Source organism: Glycine max, chromosome 20, assembly GCF_000004515.6.
Source record: "Glycine max cultivar Williams 82 chromosome 20, Glycine_max_v4.0, whole genome shotgun sequence".
Taxonomy (NCBI): domain Eukaryota; kingdom Viridiplantae; phylum Streptophyta; class Magnoliopsida; order Fabales; family Fabaceae; genus Glycine; species Glycine max.
The window spans coordinates 44,007,476-44,029,147 of record NC_038256.2 but is presented as its reverse complement, the minus strand read 5'-3'; the positions used below and the strand labels follow the sequence as shown (position 1 = coordinate 44,029,147).

Below are 21,672 nucleotides of genomic sequence, written 5' to 3'. Positions count from 1 at the left end.
ACCCTCTACTTTTATAAAATTCTATGAAAGAACGTATTTGCCCCTACCAGCATTTCCCCCACATCCCCTCCTCCTTCTCTTTCCCTCTATCCTTCTCCATTTTTCTTCACACCCCACGTAAGAGGTAAAAAATATATGCAATAAAAATATGACTCCGTTGTATATGTGTACATCATAATCACACTTATGTTGCATATATTTGTTTTCCATCCCATACATTACAGCACAAGTATCTTTCTGTTATACATGTACAATATTTTAATGGAAAGTAATATTATTGGAATTTGGCAAAAGCCACTAACGTGGGTGGTGATAATAGCAATTTTGGAGGTGTGAATAACAACTCACTAAAAAACTGATTAAAATTACCAATAAGGAAATTGATTTTGATCTAGTAGTAAAATTTTATACCATCATATAAATAAATTAACTAGACATTTACAATTCTTATTTAAAAAGCAGTTTTTATCATATTTTATTACATGATTGTATGTAAAATAAAAAATTTGCACTTAAAAAAAACTAATGTTAGAAGGGACAAACTTTTTATATTATTTTACAGTGCCGACCCGCCTACTTCAATTCACTGGTTTCTGGTTGAAGACAATGACATGATAAGAACTATAATTAATATCTCTACGGGTCTAAATCATATTCACCAAACCTATACACAAAATCAACAAAGGGTCCAGCTGTTTCTCTCTAATTTTTTTGATATAGACATGTAAGCGGAAAGGACAGATGATATAAACCTTTTTAGGATTTACAGATGGAAACACATCAAAACATCAATCTGTGCTTCTTTATTTAAGTCCCAAAACGCCTAACATCACGTATGTTGGAAAGTAAGGTGACGTATATTTTTTTTAAGTAAGTTAAAATGATCTTTCTGAAATTATGATGGTTTTTAATTTTAGGACACAATTTTAATTATTTTTTTATTAATTTAAGATGTAAAAATTGTTTCATTAAATTCATTTATCTAAATAATATAAAACCTAAATAATGTTTGAACCAAAAAGAATGATAAATATAATAAAAATTAAGTGAAAAATAAGTCTCACGATTGATAACTTCTTGACAAACATACCAAAGTATCATGTAAAATAGTACCAAACAAAAAGTTTGAGTATCGTGTTCACAATAACTTATTTGTATCAAGCTATTTGTGTAAATTCAAGTTCCGGGCAAAGTTGGTCCTAAACTAAAAATAAAATTAAAGGTGAGCAAAAACACAAATAGTTGGTGGGCAAAATGTGCTAAATACAAAAATAAATGAAATGTTGAGGATTTGACTACACTAAACTAACAATCTTAGTAGTTATATAGATTTTCTTTATCCAATATTCACCCTAATGCTATCTTAACTCGCTATGGTGCTCTAACCATAATCTCTCATGCGAGAGAGTCTAAGTAACTTTACTCAACTCTTAATTTTTTAGCAAATCAAGCTAAACCACTTAGATTAATCCAAGAACAAGGATTTATTGAGGCTAACAAGTGTTATTTCATCCCTAGATAAAACACACATTAGATACTACTTTCAGATCTTAGTCAAAAAGCATTTTCCAATGACATTTTAACTATGAAACATGTTCATATGGTTGATCACTAATGATATTGACAAACATCTCTTCATTTCTAGATGAGATATTTATTAGATGTTTTATTCAAAACTAATTTTTCAAGCATTTTCCATTGACAATAAAAACATAATTAAATTAGGGTGTCAAGTCATAAAACAAGCAATCAAAGTAGAAAGAAGCAATAACATAAAAATAAACACTGGAAAAATATAAAATTATCTACATAAGAATAAGCTTTAGTACACAAATTCCCCCAACAAAGGATAGACTAGTTTCTCAACTCATTCCCATGAGGGGCATAAAAATAGACAATGGAGGATAGGAAAATGGAGAAAAAAATGAAGAAAATGGAAAATGAAAGTAAATGGGAGCGTTAGATGCCACATAAAACCTTAGGTTAATTCCCCTTTTTTCCCAATGTTAAAAATGTCTTATATAGCCTAAGAATCTCTGTTTTTTCTTTTTTGCGAAATGGGTAGCTCACTTAGCACAAACATCACTCACTAAGTGGACCATCACTTTTACACTGACGAAAGTTACATCTAGCTTAATGTTAGGGATTTTTTTAAATAGTATTAGGACTTGCGTTCAAGTCGTCTACCAAAGGATTAGTGATTATCTGGGCAATTTCAATTAAAAGACTAAGGTTTGTAAAAGTATCTCTCAATGGTTTGTATTTGAATACCAAAAGAACAATGTAAGAATAAATGCAAGTAATTAAAAGAGAATAATAATAGTGCAATCACAGTGTTGTTGGTTGAAATGGATGATTCAAACAACTAGGGTTGGATTTGGTTTCCCCCTTTTTCAATGCAATAATTTTAATCAACCCAATTATTCATGCAACTTATCCCTTATTCACAGTCATACTCTAATCCTAATGTCGTAGGCGAAAGAGTCTAACCTATTTAAATTAGTTCTCAATGGCTTGACAAATCAACCTAAGCAACCAAAATTAATGTTTAAGAATTAATAAAGCCTAATTGGTATTCACCTATGTCTAGAATCAATTCCAATTGGGTATTCTTCTCGGTTCGAGAATCAAATGAATGTCTGTTTACTAAACTATCAATTCCTAAGATCAAATAATAGGTGATCAATCTAAAACAAGTATTAAGAGAAAAAGAAGAATAATAATAAAACTGAATAATTGTATTAAGAAAGTGTATTACATGAAATTAGGTTATTCTTTCCAATCTCGACATATGAGGAGATTAGCTACTCGTAGCCTGATTATAATGGCCAAAAGTAATCATACAAATGCCTAATCAAACTAAGCAAAAAGTCTTAAGAATGGTTCTATTCTTTGCCAGAAAGTTGATCTCTAAACGCACTAGAATGCTCTTTTAATTAGACCTAAGTTATTTTATATTCTGATATGGGTTTGGGTTTATCGTGACCTACTCACTTAAGCATGAGTTACATCTCACTTATGCGAGACCTTCTATTCTTAAATTCTTCAGCTTCTAACTCTTATTGCTTAAGTGCACAGAATGTTGCGCTTAAGTGAGATCTTTGTATTTCTTCATTGGCTTGATTGTTTAGCTTAAGAACCTTGAGACTTAGGCTTAAGTGAGAACCTCTAGTGAATGTAAAGTTTCTCATTAACTTAGCTCTCTTAAGCACATAACGTGTCACACTTAAGCGAGCTTAACTTCATCATAAATCCTTTAAATTTCTTTCGCTCAATAGTTGTGCTTAAGAGAGACAAGTTAATGTCTTCTTCAATTGATTTTATCTTGACTCGCTTAAACGCACAACAAATCATGCTTAAGCGAGCAGAACACCACTTATCTTTTTTACTCAATTTCCTATAAAATCTCCTACAAAAAGATCTAAAACAAACAAAACAAAGATCCTAAGTGTTAGTTTATGATTTATCCTAATTTTTTAGTAAAAACAAAGCTCAATGTATTAAAAATGGTATATAATTGTCTCAAATCATGTGTGAAATTAAATCATATTTGACGATTATCACTCAGCTTGCAAATGCTAACTAAGCCCAATTATAGAAATTCTTACAATTGTCTTGTCAATGAGGATTTGGACTTAGTACAAAATTAACTCGTTAAGCACCTTCAGAAACTTGAATTTAGCCATTTCAACTTTCAAATGCTTGCCACATGACCTTCCTTGTTGTTCTTACTTGAGCTGAGCCAGCTACTTCAACTTCAAATTCTCCAATTCCAATATTGATGCACAAATAAAACTAATGAATTCATTAAAATTAATTTCATTAAACTGAAAACCACAAAAGATATTAAATCTTATTTTATTGGTATAAAACTAAGCATTAAAAGAGAGAAATGAGATCATTGTTATGAAATGTAAGTGTAAAAATCAAGTATACAAAACAATTATCAACGATAAAAAAACGAATCTGATATTAAATTTTTCGATTGCTTGATGGACAAATATATCATGACCAAATAATTTAATGTGTTTCAGTTACCAAATTAGTCATTTTGGTCTATGAAGTTTTACCGTTATTATTGTAAATCCAAACATCCCCTAAAATTTTCATTTTGATCTATTTGCTAATAATGTATCTTTAACTCGGTAGCCATGTGTTGTGCGGTAGCACATGTGATTGTTAAATTGGCAGATAAGTACCACCACATTGCACATTTGTTAAGAAAGTTATTGGATGGTTAATGGTAGAAACTAACTTAAACAAATTCAATTTTAGGGTTTTATTTGCCTTTTTTTTTAATTTCAAGAACTACTATGTCCGCGTTCCACAATTTCATAGACGAAAATGAGGCTATTTAATTATTCAATAATTATAACTTTTTTCCCCTTTAAATCTATTTTCATTTTCAAAAAATCAAATCCAATTTGTATCCAACTCTTTCTGCATGATTGGCTCTAAAAGATGAGAACATTCACTGATTCACTTAATAATATTATATGATTGATTATTAAGCTGGGTTCTGTTAGATTCCGGTATGGCTAACTAGTACTTGAAAAAATGAACAGTTTCTTGACCTTTCGCTAACAAGCAAGACCTGCCTATACATGCTTCAATTATTTTCAAAGATTAGTTAACATATCACTTTCTCCGACAAAATTACACAGATCCATCTATATTAATATGGCTATAAGCTAAAGCTTTGATTTCTATTTTAAAGGAGCTAAAGCTTTGATGAGGATGGATTACAGTATGAAATAAAGAATAGATCTAAATTTTGATGTATATTAAAATTAACTATCAGCCCGCAATAAAAAAAGAATTCCTTCTGAAATGAAAAGATTATCAAAGAGGATATAATATAATCTCTTTCAGTAAAATATTTTTCATAAGAATTGATCTAGATATGCATCAACTTTGATGTGTTGGAGATACTGTGCTCAAATTTGGCAGCAAATTAATTATGGACTGTGAAACCTAATCAAATCCAAATTTGGCCAACGCAGCAAGAGCTAGCTTGTGGAACATTAACTATAAATATCATTCCACATTTTCTTTTGGAGTTTTTTCAGCAACAACAGCTCCATAAGAATATGATATATGACCTTATATACTTGTCAGTTACGTGCAAGTAAAAAAGCCTTTACTATTACTAAAATATTTAAATAAAAAACTTTTTGCTGGTTACAAGTGACAAAATTGTGGCGGTGGATCTCGTACATACTTCATGTTTGCTGAGAGAAATTTTAAAAATTAAAAAAAACATAGTTGTATACGTTCTTAAAAATTAAAGTACAAAATTTTAAATCACATATATCAGAATACTTAAAGTCGAAATTTCAATAAATACACATCAAAATCAACATTTACTAATAAAAATAGGCTTATATTTAGCTTAATTTCCATTTGTTAAAAAAAAACAAATTTATGTTGTAAGAAGTATTTTTAAATTTTACTAGAGCAGAGACGAATCTCATCCTTAGTGCATAATTACAATTGATTCAAGAAAATTTTTTATTTAAAAGAAAATTAAATAAAAATTTTCTCATTAAATAAGTTATTTTTTTCATATAAACGTAATATACCATTATGTTAATCGTTTGAGTTTTTATATATATATATATATATCACAAAAGAAAAGGACAGACCACAGAAAAATAAGAGAAAACCAACTGCCCCTAAGGAACAACACCCCAAGGGCTTCTGCATAAAGCTTAGAATGTAACTAAGAAGGGAAAGTCATGAGATTGAAGAGCGAAGGGTCAACCCTATGGGCTTGATTTTTATTTATCTGAATCTATTTATAAACACCCTACTAAGAATAATCCAAGCATACCTTAAGAACACCTCGTTATTATAAGAGGCTTGACTGCTGATTGGACTGAGTACGGTTGGGGAGGATCCAAGTTGTCCCCGATTTCATCAGCTTCTCGTGATAGCTTTTGCTGTATATCCGCTGATGATATATGTGACTGAAGCTGCATTCTTTAATTTTCCAACATAAAATTGGCAAAAATATTTGCATGCACAGGTTGTGTACGATTACTCACGGCTGAAATTGGAGACGTTAACTCATTTTATAAAGAGCAATGCTACTGAAACATTAAGCTTATAATCTAGGAGACATAAAAATACCAAAATATATGTGAAGTTTATGATAAATAATTTATATTATGATATAATATTATTTTTAATGATTGAATGATTGCTAATTTCTTTAAAAATATATATTAAAAACTATTTTAAAAATAATGATTAAAATGGCATTGAAAGAAATAAGCCGTTTCAAATAAAGTACATCAATAAAGATAAAAAATAAAATAAAATAAAAAGAGTGATTTGAAATAAGTTAAGAAAAAAAAACTTTTTATGTTAGATGTTAAATCAAATTAAAATTAATTAAAAACAAAAAATATATTTAAATAGTCAATATATAGAATTGGAATAACACATGTAATCCAATTTTAACAAAAATAATTCCTAAAAACACTTTTATTAAAAATATTCAAAAATAATTACTAAAAACACTTTTGTTGAGTGATATTGATTAAATTTTATAATATAAGAATAAATTGCTAAAATTTACACAATCTATAAAGCCTCGGTGGAAAAGAATCCCACTTAAAAATCACTATCTCTTGGCAGTAGCATTAATTCTTCTCATGCATTTGAAACCAGAAACTTGTTCGCAGGTACATGCAGGTGCTCGATTCCTCTCGCATATCTCTATTGCTTTGATTCATGGCTAGTGGTTATAAATACAAGGACAACTTGTGCAACCTATTTTACAAAATCCATTTATATAAACGTTTCTGTTTAATTAGCTAAATTAATTCATCATCATCATCATTCTATTTTTTACTATTCAATCAGTCACACACAAAAAAATGAGAATAAAAGGAAAGAAAACATTCACTTCATTAAAATCAACTTCTTTAATTTGCTGTTTGTAATGAAGATATATAAACATTGGGCAGCATTCACCTTAATTTCCATTATCTATACGAAGCATATTCAACTTTCATATTCGCATATAATTTTAGATAAGCTATTTATATTTATATATTTACACAGTCATTGTTTGAATTTCTGCACACAAAACTCAGAAATGTGAGTTTTGCACAATAATTAATCCCATTACCTGAGCATAATTCCTACTAGAGTCAATTAAACCTAAATAAGTGGGAAGGCCATTCCGGGGGTACTTAATCGGTATCAGAACACAAATTATACCTGCTACACTTTGACTTGGGGATTTTAATATTATTATGTATATAATAAAAAAAACAAAAAGATTAATGACCTTAATAAAAAAAAATTCACGTGTCTTTCCCTACAAATACTTTGCAGTTGTTACCACTTTTCTTCACTACAAGTTGAGACATGACTTGTGTACACTCACTCGTGTTGTTCCTGTTTGGGGTGGTGATTCTCACTACTCCAGTGTTGGCTAATTTCTTTCCACCCATTTATGAGCCTCCTCCAATTGAGAAACCACCCATATATGAACCTCCACCCAGCTATGAGCCTCCACCAACTGAAAACCCACCACCATTATATAAACCTCCATTCTACCCTCCACCAGTGTACCAGCCTCCATATGAGAAGCCACCACCAGTGTACCAGCCTCCATATGAGAAGCCACCACCAGTGTACCAGCCTCCATATGAGAAGCCACCACCAGTGTACCAACCACCCTATGAGAAGCCACCACCAGTGTACCAACCACCAAATGAGAAGCCGCCACCAGAGTACCAACCACCAAATGAGAAACCGCCACCAGAGTACGAACCACCCCATGAAAAACCACCACCAGAGTACGAACCACCCCATGAAAAACCACCACCAGAGTACGAACCACCCCATGAGAAGCCTCCACCAGAGTACCAGCCACCCCACGAGAAGCCTCCACCAGAGTACCAGCCACCTCATGAGAAGCCTCCACCAGAATATCAACCTCCTCATGAGAAGCCACCACCAGAGTACAAACCACCACCTCATGAGAAACCCCCTTATGAGAATCCACCACATGAAAAACCGCCACCAGAATACCAACCTCCTCATGAGAAGCCACCACCAAAATATCAACCACCTCATGAGAAACCACCACCAGTGTATGAACCTCCACATGAGAAGCCACCACCAGCATTTCAACCCCCTTATGAGAAACCACCCCCAGTAGTGTGCCCACCACCATTGTATGAACCCCCTTATGAGAAGCCACCACCAGTGTACCAGCCTCCTCATGAGAAGCCACCCATTTACAAACCTCCTTTCGAGAAACCACCAGTATACGAGCCACCTCCTTTGGTGAAGCCACCACCATTTGAAAAGCCTCCCTTTTACAAACCTCCTTACGAGAAACCACCACTTTACGAGCCACCTCCCTTGGTGAAGCCACCGATCTACAATCCCCCACCTTATGGCCACTATCCACCATCAAAGAAAAACTAATAATAAACCAGTGGCATTTGGTCTATTCAAAGTTAGAGCAATCGTTTGTCATATAAAGTTTTTTGTTTGCGTTTAGGAAGCACTTTTAAGATGTGAGTTGAAGTACAATATAATATGTCACTTCTGCATGTAGTAGTTCTTTAAAATAAAGGCTATATACCTCTGTGTAATAACTTCAATTTCTCTTTTCAGCAATCATATTGTAATGTCAATTATTAGTGGGAGAACCTATGACTACAATAATTTTTCTCTATCCTTAAATCTCTTGTCTTTACTTGTTAAAAAATTAAAAATTAAACATAATTTTGTATGTATTTGTCATTTCTTTTTTTTATATTGTTTAAAAATCTGACTTATCATTTTTTTTATTAAATCTCTTCTTTTAATCAAGTTTTTTTTTTCATTTACAAAACTATTCAAATGTAAGATCTTATTTGAAAGATTCGAATCAGATAATTTTACTCAAACCAATCATGATATGATAGTTTTTTGGTGTACCTTGTTTACTCAAATTGGGTAACAGACAAATATTACTCGGTATTTATATAATTGTTAAATCCAAAAGCAATAACATGCATGTTAGCTGTTAATTGATTGGCCTGCTTAAATTAAGGTCTACACAAATATTTTCATATGCACGTCAACAGTGATCGATATGGATGGGTGATGAAAATCTATATTTGACGTTAGTGTAGTATTCTAACAGAGATATGCGTATTCTTGACATGGCACGTGCAACTTTACACAATCAAATCAAGATTGATTTGCAAGCATAAAAGTTTTCACCCATGAATTAATACCTTGTTTAATTTTGATGAGAAACTGAATTTTCAAACATGGCCTTTGGAAGCATCTTTCTGTAAGAGAATTCATACAAATAAAAAAGTACCGTACTGTTAATAGTAGAAGCAGATCATGCTCAAGAATGTCAATTGATCTAATTTAAGAGAGTTGTTTTGGTACCAATTACCTTGTGCATGTGGGCATGTTATAATTCAAAAGGTAAATGAACCAACCTTTTATGTTTCGTCTTATTATCTATATATATGCAAGTCTAAGCAACGTAACGAATGCATTATCTGGATAGCAAATGTGAAATATCAGGAGCAGAATGTTAGAATCTTTTCAAATTATACTCCAAATATAGGTTGTCCAGCAGCCACAGTAAATATAAAAAAATCTTAATTAGTGAATCACTTGACAATTTATAAGGCAAAAGATCAAAGGTATTCCTACTCAAATTCTCTACAACATTTTATTATAACTCATTTCTTATCTCTTTTCATCACATTATTCAATATTTTTCTCTCTTTTCTTCTTATAATATGTTGTGAGATATTGTTACAGAAATAGCATAATCCTATCCTAGAGAAAAAAGGTCTGGGAAATTGGCGTTGAAAACGTATCCTCTGCAAAAGTGTTAAAAAAAATGCTTGTACTTAAGTCCAGGAATTTATACTAATATCTATTGCTCATCTTTTACTTCTTCAGTTTGGTAGTATAATAAGGTGCTGAATTGATTGGATGTCTTGATGCCAATACCGTAGGATTTGTTTCATATATAGTCTCAATTGTAGGTTTGCACTTTGCAGAATAGTATATGCCCATCCCTCTAGTTGTATTTCTCAGTCTATTTTAAAGACGTATATAGTTTAGATCGAACTTCATCTATTTTTGTTTTATGTATATATGAGTTATTAGAGTATTCTTTATTTACTTTAAGTAATAGAATTCATTTGTCTTTCAAAAATTCTTAACATTAGAAATCGTGGTATTTCCAACCCTGTTTCTTGACATTGAAATAAATGAGTATAAATAGGATCGAGAAACAAAAGATAAAATACATATTAACTACGACCATGTTCATCTATTTTACAACTTTAATGTTCTTACCAAAACCCTTTATATTAAACAAATATCAACTTCTATGTGTGTTATGAAGTTAAAATAAAAATAGCGACTCTTCAAGCTTTGCGAAAAAACTACGTGCCTTCCTATAGCCTGAAAAAACAAACTACGCGCCATTTTCGTCGCCCTTTTTAACGGATTGGCCAAATCACACCGACTACCTGCTCCGCTCAGGCTTCTTCCAGATTTTTCTAGTTTATTATTTGTATATTATATATTATATTGATTTGTGTAATAACTTTAATTTTCTTGATTCCACCGACCAAGGTACTAGTACTACTATAAATGCATGCCCAGTTTATGTGGTTTGAACCTTTAATTACAAGCCAAGTGGAAGGAGGTATGTACCTGTTCCTGATATAATGAGATTTGTTGGTTTGTTATGTAGTACTGAATATTTATTTATATTTTAAATAATTATTATTCGATCGGTCAAAAATAAGGTATTAAGATAAAGCATTGATTAGTTTTTTATTTGTATCAAATTTCATAAACTTGATATATTATATTTTATATGAATTTCTAATTCTGGTTACATTGTTTAATTTTTCTTCTACAAAAATTATTGATTGGTATAAGGGAAAAAGATTGACACTTAACATTAGTTGATTATGTCCATACATGCATTAGGATCAATTCGTGTTTGATGTCAAACTTTTATACTTACACCAAATAATAACTTTCAAATCTTCTATATTTATATAGAAACTGTCCAAGAATTTGGGTACATGTTACTATGTCATTTTTCATTTTGTATTTTCTCTCTCTTTGTATTTTATAATTTCTTATTAAAAAATTAAGCTATTTTCACTTACTGTGCAAAACACAGGTCAGTGTGCTATTTTTATTTTTTTTTGTGTGTGCGTTTATCTTTATACTCATTGTAATTCTTTAATTCCTATAGCCCTTAAAATTTGATCTCGAATTGCACGAAAATTAGAAAAGTAGTTGTAGGTTAGAATTAGAGTAGTTTGCCATAATTTGGGAGTGTGTCTGGGGATAGAGCATCGGGTCTATGAATTTCTTGAAATCTTTTATTTCATTGCTTAGTTAAGTATTACTTAACGAAATAAGAATAACAATGCGAAACAACATCATTTTTAGAGATTTGTTGGATGCATGTGGATTCAGTTATATATGGAGGTAATTGTTTTTCGATAATGGACATGGTTAACTGCTAAAAGATGTGATTTTCATTCCTCACTGTTTGAATGGCATTCGAATCCACTTATGTATGCCTGCAGGGATTGTAATATTTGGTTGGTGTGCTTTGTTAATGTATCGGGGTGGGATAAGTAGCTGGGAGGGATTTACGGTATCTCAAAACCGTTAGTTGTATTGCCAGGGATTGAACGCTTGTTGGGCAAATACCTTGTATATCTGTTTTATTTGGTACTGCTGGTACCCGCATATCTATATAATATAATATATTGGCTCATTAAAAAAAAAGAATATAAATTTGAGTGAAGGAGTTTTAACCTAAGGAATTAGGCTTCATCTAATTTATAGATTCGAACTATAAGCACATGAATGAAAAAAAAAGGATGTAGAATGCTTCAGTTGGGCCTAGATCCATGAATGAAAACCATGGTCTCAGTTGGGATCTCTACCTTCTCTAGGAGAAAAGAAACAAGGCTGTTGTTTCCTGCACTTCCAAATTGTTTCCTGCACCTCTTTTTTTTGTTTCTGGAATATGACAACCCCAAATGTAAAATTACATTCTAGAATGATTATATATTTTGGCTTCCGGAATTGTCAATCTGAAAGGTAAAAAAACCATTCCAGAAAAGATACAAGAAACAACTTGAAGGGGCAAGAGGCAACAATGAAGCCAATAAGCCATTGTATTTTGGATTAAAGTTCAGAGAAAAATCAAATAAGCCATTGTATTTTGGATTGTTGTTTCCTAAGTCTCTATATTTTGCTTCCTAAACTCCATTGCATCACAAAAAGTCCAATCCATAATGTAATGCAATGGGATATAGGAAGCAAAATATAAATGCACACGAAGTTTCTTTGATGAGTGATAACAAAGTTGAGATTAAAATATAAGGAAAACCTTGAGATTTTTCTTGGCAAACAAAGTTGAGGTACAACTAGAATTTTGTTGAAGATGACGAAGTTAGTGTGGTGGTTGCTTCTTGCTATCTTCATTATTTTGGTGTCATTGATGGAAACTGCAAGAGGATTTTCTTATTATTGTAGGTGTAATCCTGATTGTTGCAATCATAACCTTTTTCTTTGCAGCTCTAACAATTAACAATTAGGGTGCAAACGAAGGCCCGTTTGGTATGCATGTAAAGTTAATTTGTCAAAAATAAATAAGAAAATGTGCTTCCTTTTTCTTTCTTGTTTCTATTAACATTTTACTTTACATGTTTTTAATAAAAAAAAAAAATTAGTTTTGCCCAAGTAATGAGTAGGAATGAAAATAGGAATGTGTTGTTTTTGTTTCTTACATAATCATAACAACTTTGATTGGTCCAGCCAACCTAATTAAAATAATTTAATTTTCTGTGTGTGGGTCCTATGCAAAGCCTAATTTGTTTTTTTTTTCAAATACAATTTGATCCTTGTCTTGTTCATTTGTTTTAATTTTTCTGTAGTTCGATGTGAAGTTTAAAATGTTTTTATTTTGATCCGTTGAAGTATCTTAGATTAAGTTGAAATTTATGTTAGTTTATCACATGAATTTGCAGTACTTTAAGAGATCAAACTAAATTTTCTTAGATTTAAAAGATAAACTGAAACTCAAAAATAAGATAAATGATACAAAAAAATATTTCAACCTTTTTATTCCGGTCCAAGTGCGAAATCGGGTTTTAACTTCGGTCCATGATAAGGGTCACGGCCTTGCAATGGTGGACAAGCTCAATCGTTATATATGTTGAGTGTTGACCGAGAACAGATAAATCTACATAAAGACAACGCTGTTAATTTTTCCTAGTACAACTTTTGTAATTTGTAATTTGTACCCCAAAAAAGTTTGAAAATAAAACATACCCTTTTCTATAAAAATGACAACAAAATGCATGAGCACATTTTGCTCAACTAACACGTGATATCCTCGTGTTTTATTTTCTTTAAAATATTTTAATGACAATTCGTCGTTGGACGCAATTTGATCTTTAGATATCAACTCAAAAAGTTTGGTTGAGATTTAGGCCTAAGTAGGCCATGTAATCATGATTCATAAAACAAGTCAAATGCAAATGGTATCTTACTTTAAAAAAATTAACATTTGATTATGAGTTTAATATCTATATATGATTAATATAAAAATAATTAAAAATTACATTAGACATAGGTTTTAAAACAGTTACTATAAATGTGAACAGAATTATTATGATTTTTTTAAAAAAAATCTTGGATCATCATGATTAGATGTTAGCGTAAAAGTCTTTCCTTTTTTGGTGTATTTAAATTAAATTATTTAATTATTGTCCAATAGATCCTAAAACTTCACCTAATTTCTGTTTCTCTCTTCTTAAGAAGTTTGACTAGTCGTTTTTATTAAGAGGCAATCAGTACTCCTGAGTCAACAACCAAAAATAAATGCTCCCTTCACAAATTAACAAAGAGAAGTTACAGAAAAATATACAAAATTGGCTATTAATTTTTCCACCCTTCATGAGAACAAGCATCAAATGCATGCAAAGAATATGACCGATAATCACTCCTGGTGAATGTATATAGGTCTCACCTATCTTGAGCAAAGACTATCTGTTAAACAATACTGCATGTTTGTTTGCCACATAGAGAAAGATCCAATTTCCATCTGCATTAGGTTCTTCAACCAGAACCAAATAAAAAACTTTATATCTTGTATCAGCTTATCACCATCTAAGTTTCCCTGTTTAAAGACACAGGTTGCATATTTTCCAGATATTCCAAGTCACCGATGCCCAGATGATCAATCTCACTTCTCCCCTTCTTTTAGAGGACAGAGGTCCCCAATGCTGCATAAAATGAAGTTCTGCTGCAGATTCAGGTTGCACAATGGACTCCCCTAGCCAGTTGTAGCATGCAGTCCAGATTTCACTAGTGAGATGACAAAGAAAAAAGACATGCTCAATTGATTCTATGTCTGAGTTACAAAGTGGGCAATTCAAGGAGCTTAAAAGGACACCTCTCCTCTGCAAGGCAACCTTTTCTGAACAAATCTCCAAACAAAAATTTGCACTTTTTGAGGAACATGCATGTTCCAGATCTTGGTGAAGATTGCTTGAGGTTGACTATCAACTGAAACTTCACGAATAGCCCAATAACCCAAGTTAGCTGTGTATGTGGAATTAGGACCTTGCTACCAAACCCATGAGTCTTGAGAAGGATTTAGAGAAAAAAGCCTCTATCTTTTCATGCATTGCAACACAAAGAGCTTCTTCCCAAACAATACGTGGTCTCCGCCACATGAGATTCCACTTCCTTCTACCATCCTCCCAAAAACTCATATTTTGAGTAGTATCAAATTGTTGCTCCGATAATATGAAAAGCCTAAGATACGTAGAGGCAAGGGGAAGTTCACTCGCCTAAGTATCATGCCAAAAAAGAATTTTGTCACCGATACCAATATCCCATTTGGAGTTTGACGAAAACCAATTAGAATTATACTTTCCTCCACAAATTGCACACAAATTCCACCACCATATGGATGACTTTGTTGAGACTTTTGCATCTAGAAGTCCCTCCAACCACCATATTTAGAATCAAGAATGACACAAGTGACTAGTAGCTTGTGTCCTTTAATATATGATAGAGATTCCATTCTTGATCAATTGAATAGATCAATATTTGTATGTCATTGGTAGGAAGAAAAGTTGTCCTTTAATTAATATTTTACTTTTTCAAGAATTACTCTCGTGATTTTCTATTGATAAATATCTTACTTAAAATAAAATTACAAATTGAGTAAATTTTCATTAGAAAGACAAGTTAAAATTCTCTACTTGCCCTGTTTAGTAGTTGTGGCATAACGGGTTAATTCCCTAAAAATAAAATAAAAACAAAAATTTTATCCATCAAACGTATCAAACGAAATAGTTTAAAAAATTTATTACTGTTTCCCATCCAAAAAAAAGTTTAAGTATCTCATAATTAATCACATACAACCTTATGAATTATCTAGCTCCTTCACTCTATTTGTAAGATTTGGAAATTAGAAAAACTATTGTAAACCAATGAATGGATTTGATGACATGAGAGTAACTATGCCATTCTCCTGTGAGAGAGGCATATAAGTTATTGAGTAGAAGTACTGATTTTATCGTAGTATATTTGCATAAAAGTAAAAATTTGCATTTAAAAGTCAAGCTAAAAAATAACTTATCCTCACCAACATTCACGGATGCAAGTGATAAGGTTTGTATTCTTTAATTAAATGATAAAATTTGAATTTTAATTGACTTTTAAATATGAAATAAATTGATGTTGAAAGAAAAATATTACTTTCTTAGCATTCATGATCTGCAATAGAGATTTATCATTATTTTTAACAAAAGATAACTTTATACCATTACCATTTTGGGCAAAAAGAAATAACTTATCCCCATCCCCATTTTTTTGACAAATAATCCAAGAATAGTTAACAGTTATGAAATCTGATTATGGGACCACCCAGCCTCTCACTGTTCTTTCATGTTTATGCATGTTGGATGGAATTTTCTGAGGTTCGGGGTGGGTGCAGAGCATCACGGGCTGTGTTAATTTGTGATAACCATTGATATTGTCTTTTTATTACAAGGGATGAGATGGCAAATAGTGAGTAAAATAGCACAAAGACCATTGATATGGTTTTAGAATTTAGATTAAAATCAATCCAGGAAGTTTCCTCTCAGCCAAAAAAAAGAAAAAAAATCCCATTTCAGATCGCAGCTACTAAAAGCAAAAGTCTCTAAAAGGACAATATTATATCAGCTCTGCAAGTTGTTGATTAATGTCGCTCGATATATTGGCTGACTACAAATAAGAGGAAAAATGTGTTACGCTTAATTCGCTTTCTCATCAAAAGTCAATCCTATTCATATAAATTTTGAGATAAGATAAACAAAATTTTAATGATTTAATTAATAATGACTAAACTTACATTATTATTGACAAATTTCCTCGAATTGTATTAAAACATTAAATATAAATTAGGAATAAATTTTTTTTAATATTTAATATTGTAAAGAAGTACATATGGGAAATAAGATTGAAGAAGTGTTTTATTGTAAAGAAGTACATATGGGAAATAAGATTGAAGAAGTGTTTTATGATGCCTTCTGAAATTTTAACGCAGGTCACATGATTATTATAATTAATATTCAAATAAGTCATAAGATTGAAGAAGTGTTTTATGATGCCTTCTATTCTCATAAACATATTTATATAATAAATTACATGAAAATACAGAATTATATAAAATAATTTTATTCAATAAACATAAAGGAGCTCACGTAAGTAAAAGATTCATATTCACGTTAACTATAAAATTAAAAACTTATCAATTATGAAAATATTTCTGACTCAAATCAGGGTTGTTCAAGTTTAAAAAAGGATTCAAGTTAAGTCGCAGAATAAAATAAAGTAAAATGACATGTTTGGAACATCATGCAAATAAAACAAAAACTCATACCCCAATGTCATATCTTATCAAAGTATTTTGCTCACACGAACACAAGGTTCGAGATCATCACGGGATTCAAACACAAACAACACAGAGGAGTGAGTTATCACATTCCTAAACATGTAAAGATTAACAAAGACACATATATATAATATAAGTATAACAAACTCAACTTAGCACAATTCGCATAATTTTATCACTCATCGTGTAACATCACTTGTCACAAGGATTTAATTACAAAATCACATTTCAAACCTTCGCATTAATCGCCTGTTCAGAACAACAAATCTTAAGTACAACACAACATCTCACACTCACAATTCAATATCTATCATCATGTAGCAAGTCACAATAATCATTATACACATGTTATGTAACAGATACATTAAAACTCAATCTTATATGCAATCTAATACCATGTCAATGAAAAACAACACCAGGATGCCTAGGAGTACATAACAAGACAAGTCACATAATGGGTATGTCAGGTCATTCTCACTAAGTGAAATTATAAGGTGACTAGTCAGGGTCACTCTGTTTTGCGAGAATGTTTCAATCATATGAGATCAACATAGGCTTAAATGAGCATTCAAACTGGGTGTATTTACCCCCAAGGCCTAAACTCCAAAGAATTCGTTTGGGTTTCACCTTCCCGATTTGAGTCCAACCCCTAAAACAACTTTTACATGCAAACACTGCTCATGAATTATACGATACACACGACCTCACACTTATTTTCAAACACGTTTAACACAATGCGCTATAATTTAACCCTTAGGTTCTTAACTTGGAACCCTACACTTTCCTTCTAATACCTCACCCATTGTGCTACAATTTAACACATCATGTTCCTAACTTGGAATCCTACACTTTCCTTTTAACACCTTTTACATTGCGCTATAATTTAACACCTTAGGTTCCTAACTTGGAACCTTACACTTTCCTTTTAACACCTTAGGTCCCATGTCTATAATTTAACACCTCCCAACGTCACAATTCACCACCACATGTTCACGTGTATCCCACAAATTAACACATGTTCAACTTATCACTTATATTCAATCTCAATCACAATTCATAATATACAAGTAGTATTGCATATATAAACACACACAATATATAAACAACTAAACACAAATATTATAATCATGAATTTACAAAGTGAAATATAATCAAACAAAATAGTACCAAGGATTCACTAAAACTTTCAAAGAACCTTATAGTTAAATAGAATTTGGCCAATTTTAAAGAATAACAATACGAAACAATATATAAACTCATACTAAATATTAAAACTAAAACAATGATCGAGAATGTCATTTTGTTTGCCTATTCATTCCAAATTATAATATTAATTCCAAACTATATAAAAAAACCCTAAAAAGCATGAGAAGGGGAAAAATACAAAAATCAATATATCACTCCTTCTTACAGTCAATCTCTCCTTACTTAATTTCACAAATTCACGTCAACTAGAAAAGACCCAATTTCTAGGTTTCACACTCAACACAAGAACATATCAATTTCACAATAATTTTGCATCAGGACATCAATTGGTTTGTCAAATACAGTCAATTCGCGAATAAAAGAATAAGAATAAAATTGAAATTCATAGGGATTCACACATGTTTATTCTAATCTCAAAGCATTAGTAACTCATTCATTACTTCTAAGCGGACTTACGTGTGTAGTTCGACAACAATAGCAGCATCTCTAGTGGTTTTCTAAAATTTCTAAAACTTTTCTTCTGGTTGTTGTGCTAGGGTTTCCAAGTGTTTGAGAAAAGGGATTGAATCCTTAATTATATTGTCTCTGGGCGAGGGGAACCGATCTCTCTACAGACATTATTGTTCAAATCGCAACGATGTAATTATGGAAAAATGAGTTACGAAGATGTTGTTCAAATGTCAGGACAATCCAACGGTTAATGAATCCGAGATTATAATTTTACTGAGACAATTCGAGTATATGTGGAAAAAAGAGAAAAGATTTTGAGAAAGGAAAAGGAGAAACCGAATTAGTAAGGAAAAAAGAGTGACATTGTAAAAAATGAACTAATATGTTTTTTTTTACTAATTATGGTACTTTAAGCTTATTATTTACTCTATTTTATTTATTTTATTTTTTTATACAAAAGGAATTCTCTTTAGCTCCTTTTAAATAAATAAATAACACATTAAAACTTTTCTTTATTTTCTGAAACATATATTTATTTTATTTATTTCAAAAATTATTATTTTAATTAATAAAATCATTTTCCCAACATTTATTTAATTATAAAAACACCATTATTTTTTTAAAACTCTTTTTATTTATTTTTTATGAAAAACCGAATATTACATGTCTAACTAGTTCTGTTACACCAAAATTTGAAGACGCTTCTTTTGCTTCAAAGTTGGACTCTAACAGGTGAAGAGAAAAACTCTTTTACGGTTCTCTACCCCAAACAGATTTGATAAAATTCTAGAAAACCCACCAACTCACATAGGCTATTTCCTGGTGTTTTCCTTTGTGACATTTTCTCCATATAAAAAATTGCTGCTAATCCTTTTTTTTATTATCTTGTTATTTTTAATTCCCTATGGAACAAGTAAAATTTGGTATTACATCCTCAGCTTATTAATGTGCTGTACGTCAAAGTCTATGATTCGTAGATGCGGTTGTGCTTACAAGACAAACTTAGCTCATCCTGGTGTCAAAGTAGCCCTGCCACTTGTTTTGAACACAATCGATTAGAAAATTTGAAAACTAATGTGTCATGTTATATACTATCTTTTTCTCATTTACAAAAAAGATGCTTGTCCCATGTCATGCATCACGTTAACAACCGGAAATGTCACCTTAATGGGACCATGTCTTGCTTCAATCAAACATTAAAAGTGGTCCTGCGCGCCCTGGTCACTAATTCCAACCCACAATAAAAACTATTTCTTATAACTTAATTGCCATCTTCATAAAATTAAATTTTAACCAATATATAAACCTCTCTTTATGAGCATGCTTTTACGTGACAGTCTGAAAATTTTCACACACTTAAAGACAAAAGTGAAAGAGGTTGGCAAAATGGGTAAGAAACCCTTTTGTAATTTGCTTGTGTACGCCCACACGTGCCGCCCTCCCCGCGCAAAACTCGACCATGCATGTTGACTTATATGGTATGATAATAAAGCTAAAACAACAGTCCCAGTCACCTCAATTAATATGGACAATTTGACATAAATTCAGTCCCACAAAGATTACTGCATTCCTTATCTTCTAATCTTTACGGGAAAAAAAAGGAAGAAAATTCTCCCAGAGTAGGGAAACAAAAAAAAAAAAAAACAAAGAAAAAAAGATAAGAACTGAAAAGAAGTTCAAATCTGTCATCCAAACATGACATAGGCATTTTAGCCTTACAAAAACAAAAACAAAAGAAGAAAAAAGAAGAAGGAATTTAATTAACACTACTAACACAAAACCCCTAGGTAGAAACTATGCAATGGATGGATATTTATAAGGTTTTTGAGATCTGGATTGCAATTGAGGAATAAATGAATCAGAAGGTGGTGGGAATATGATGATCAGAGGACATCAGCAACTGTTCCAAGTAATCAGGACCAAGGTCTTCAAACACGACAGCATTGTCTACGGTACTACTTTGTAGTTTGCTGTTGTTGTTCTTCTTGACGCTAATTTTCCTTCTCAAGGAGTGTTTCCTCTTCAGAGCCACAACAGGGGAGCACCCTTCTTCGTTGTTGGAATCATTTGCATAGTTCATCTCCTTAAGCGACTCTCTGACGATCTCCACGGGGAAGTTGAGAATCGCCGCCGAACCGCGCATGGAGAACGCGGCTTGGTCGTAAGCCAGAGCCGCGGCTTCGGCGCTGTCGAATGTTCCCAGCCACACCCTCATCCCGTGACGCGTGGAGTCCCTTATCTCCGCCGCGAACTTCCCCCACGGCCGCCGCCGCACACCTCTGTACGACTTCTTCTTCCGGGCCGCCTCACTCTCCTCCGAGCTCGTCCTCTCGAAGGAGTGATCCACGGTGGTGGCGCCGGCAATCATGCCGTACAAAAGCATCTCCTCCGGGTCGTTCTCGTTGAAGGGAAGGTACCCTTCCCACGAGAACGCTTCCGGAGAGGAAGATTCGGAGGAGAAATCGGAAGAGGGTGAGTTGAAGAAGGAGGAAGGTGAATCCATGCGTTAGAGTGTGTAAGGTATGGGGAAACAGAGTACAGAATTGAGTAGTTGCTCTGTTTTTTCTTTTTCTCGGCACTTTTGCATCCACCAGCCCCCTTTATACCCGGTTTTGGCCACGGTAAAATGGTAAAAGACGCCGCTAAAGCCAATGGGATAATATAAAGTGACCAATGGGTGAAACCTGAAAGCTATGCCATGCTACCACAATCATATATGGTCTTAGGGTCTTGCACAAATATTTAATAACTATTCGTTATATTGTCCTGTCATATTAAATATTTTTTTAGATATTTATGTCAAACAAAGTATACTTTATATAATATATTCCAATTTAATTAATAATTTCGAGCTTTAATAATTATATTAATTTCTTATTGATTAATTGTCTACAGATTTTTGCACTCACAATACATGTTTATTAAACTATAATATAGTTAATTAGTTTACAAACTTATTTGATTAAATTAAATACATTTAAAAAAATTATATTTTTTCTCAATATTAATTTATAACGCTTTTTTTATATGTT

The 21,672-nt window shown here is 32.0% G+C and overlaps 2 protein-coding genes across 2 annotated transcripts; one reads left to right on the top strand and one right to left on the bottom strand.

Moving 5' to 3' along the window:
• The first annotated feature begins 7,356 nt into the window (after positions 1-7,356).
• On the top strand, positions 7,357-8,704 carry LOC100791125 (early nodulin-75). The gene has a single exon (XM_041013453.1). The coding sequence runs from the start codon at positions 7,381-7,383 to the stop codon at positions 8,449-8,451; it is 1,071 nt and encodes a 356-aa protein (XP_040869387.1). The 5' UTR covers positions 7,357-7,380; the 3' UTR covers positions 8,452-8,704.
• An 11,429-nt stretch (positions 8,705-20,133) lies between these two features.
• LOC100790598 (ethylene-responsive transcription factor 1B) lies at positions 20,134-21,390 on the bottom strand. The gene has a single exon (XM_003556305.5). The coding sequence runs from the start codon at positions 21,141-21,143 to the stop codon at positions 20,499-20,501; it is 645 nt and encodes a 214-aa protein (XP_003556353.1). The 5' UTR covers positions 21,144-21,390; the 3' UTR covers positions 20,134-20,498.
• Positions 21,391-21,672: the final 282 nt, after the last annotated feature.

Excerpts from the sequence above, each read along its gene's own strand:
- LOC100791125 (XM_041013453.1), top strand. The coding sequence starts at position 7,381 with ATGACTTGTGTACACTCACTCGTGTTGTTCCTGTTTGGGGTGGTGATT.
- LOC100790598 (XM_003556305.5), bottom strand. The coding sequence starts at position 21,143 with ATGGATTCACCTTCCTCCTTCTTCAACTCACCCTCTTCCGATTTCTCC.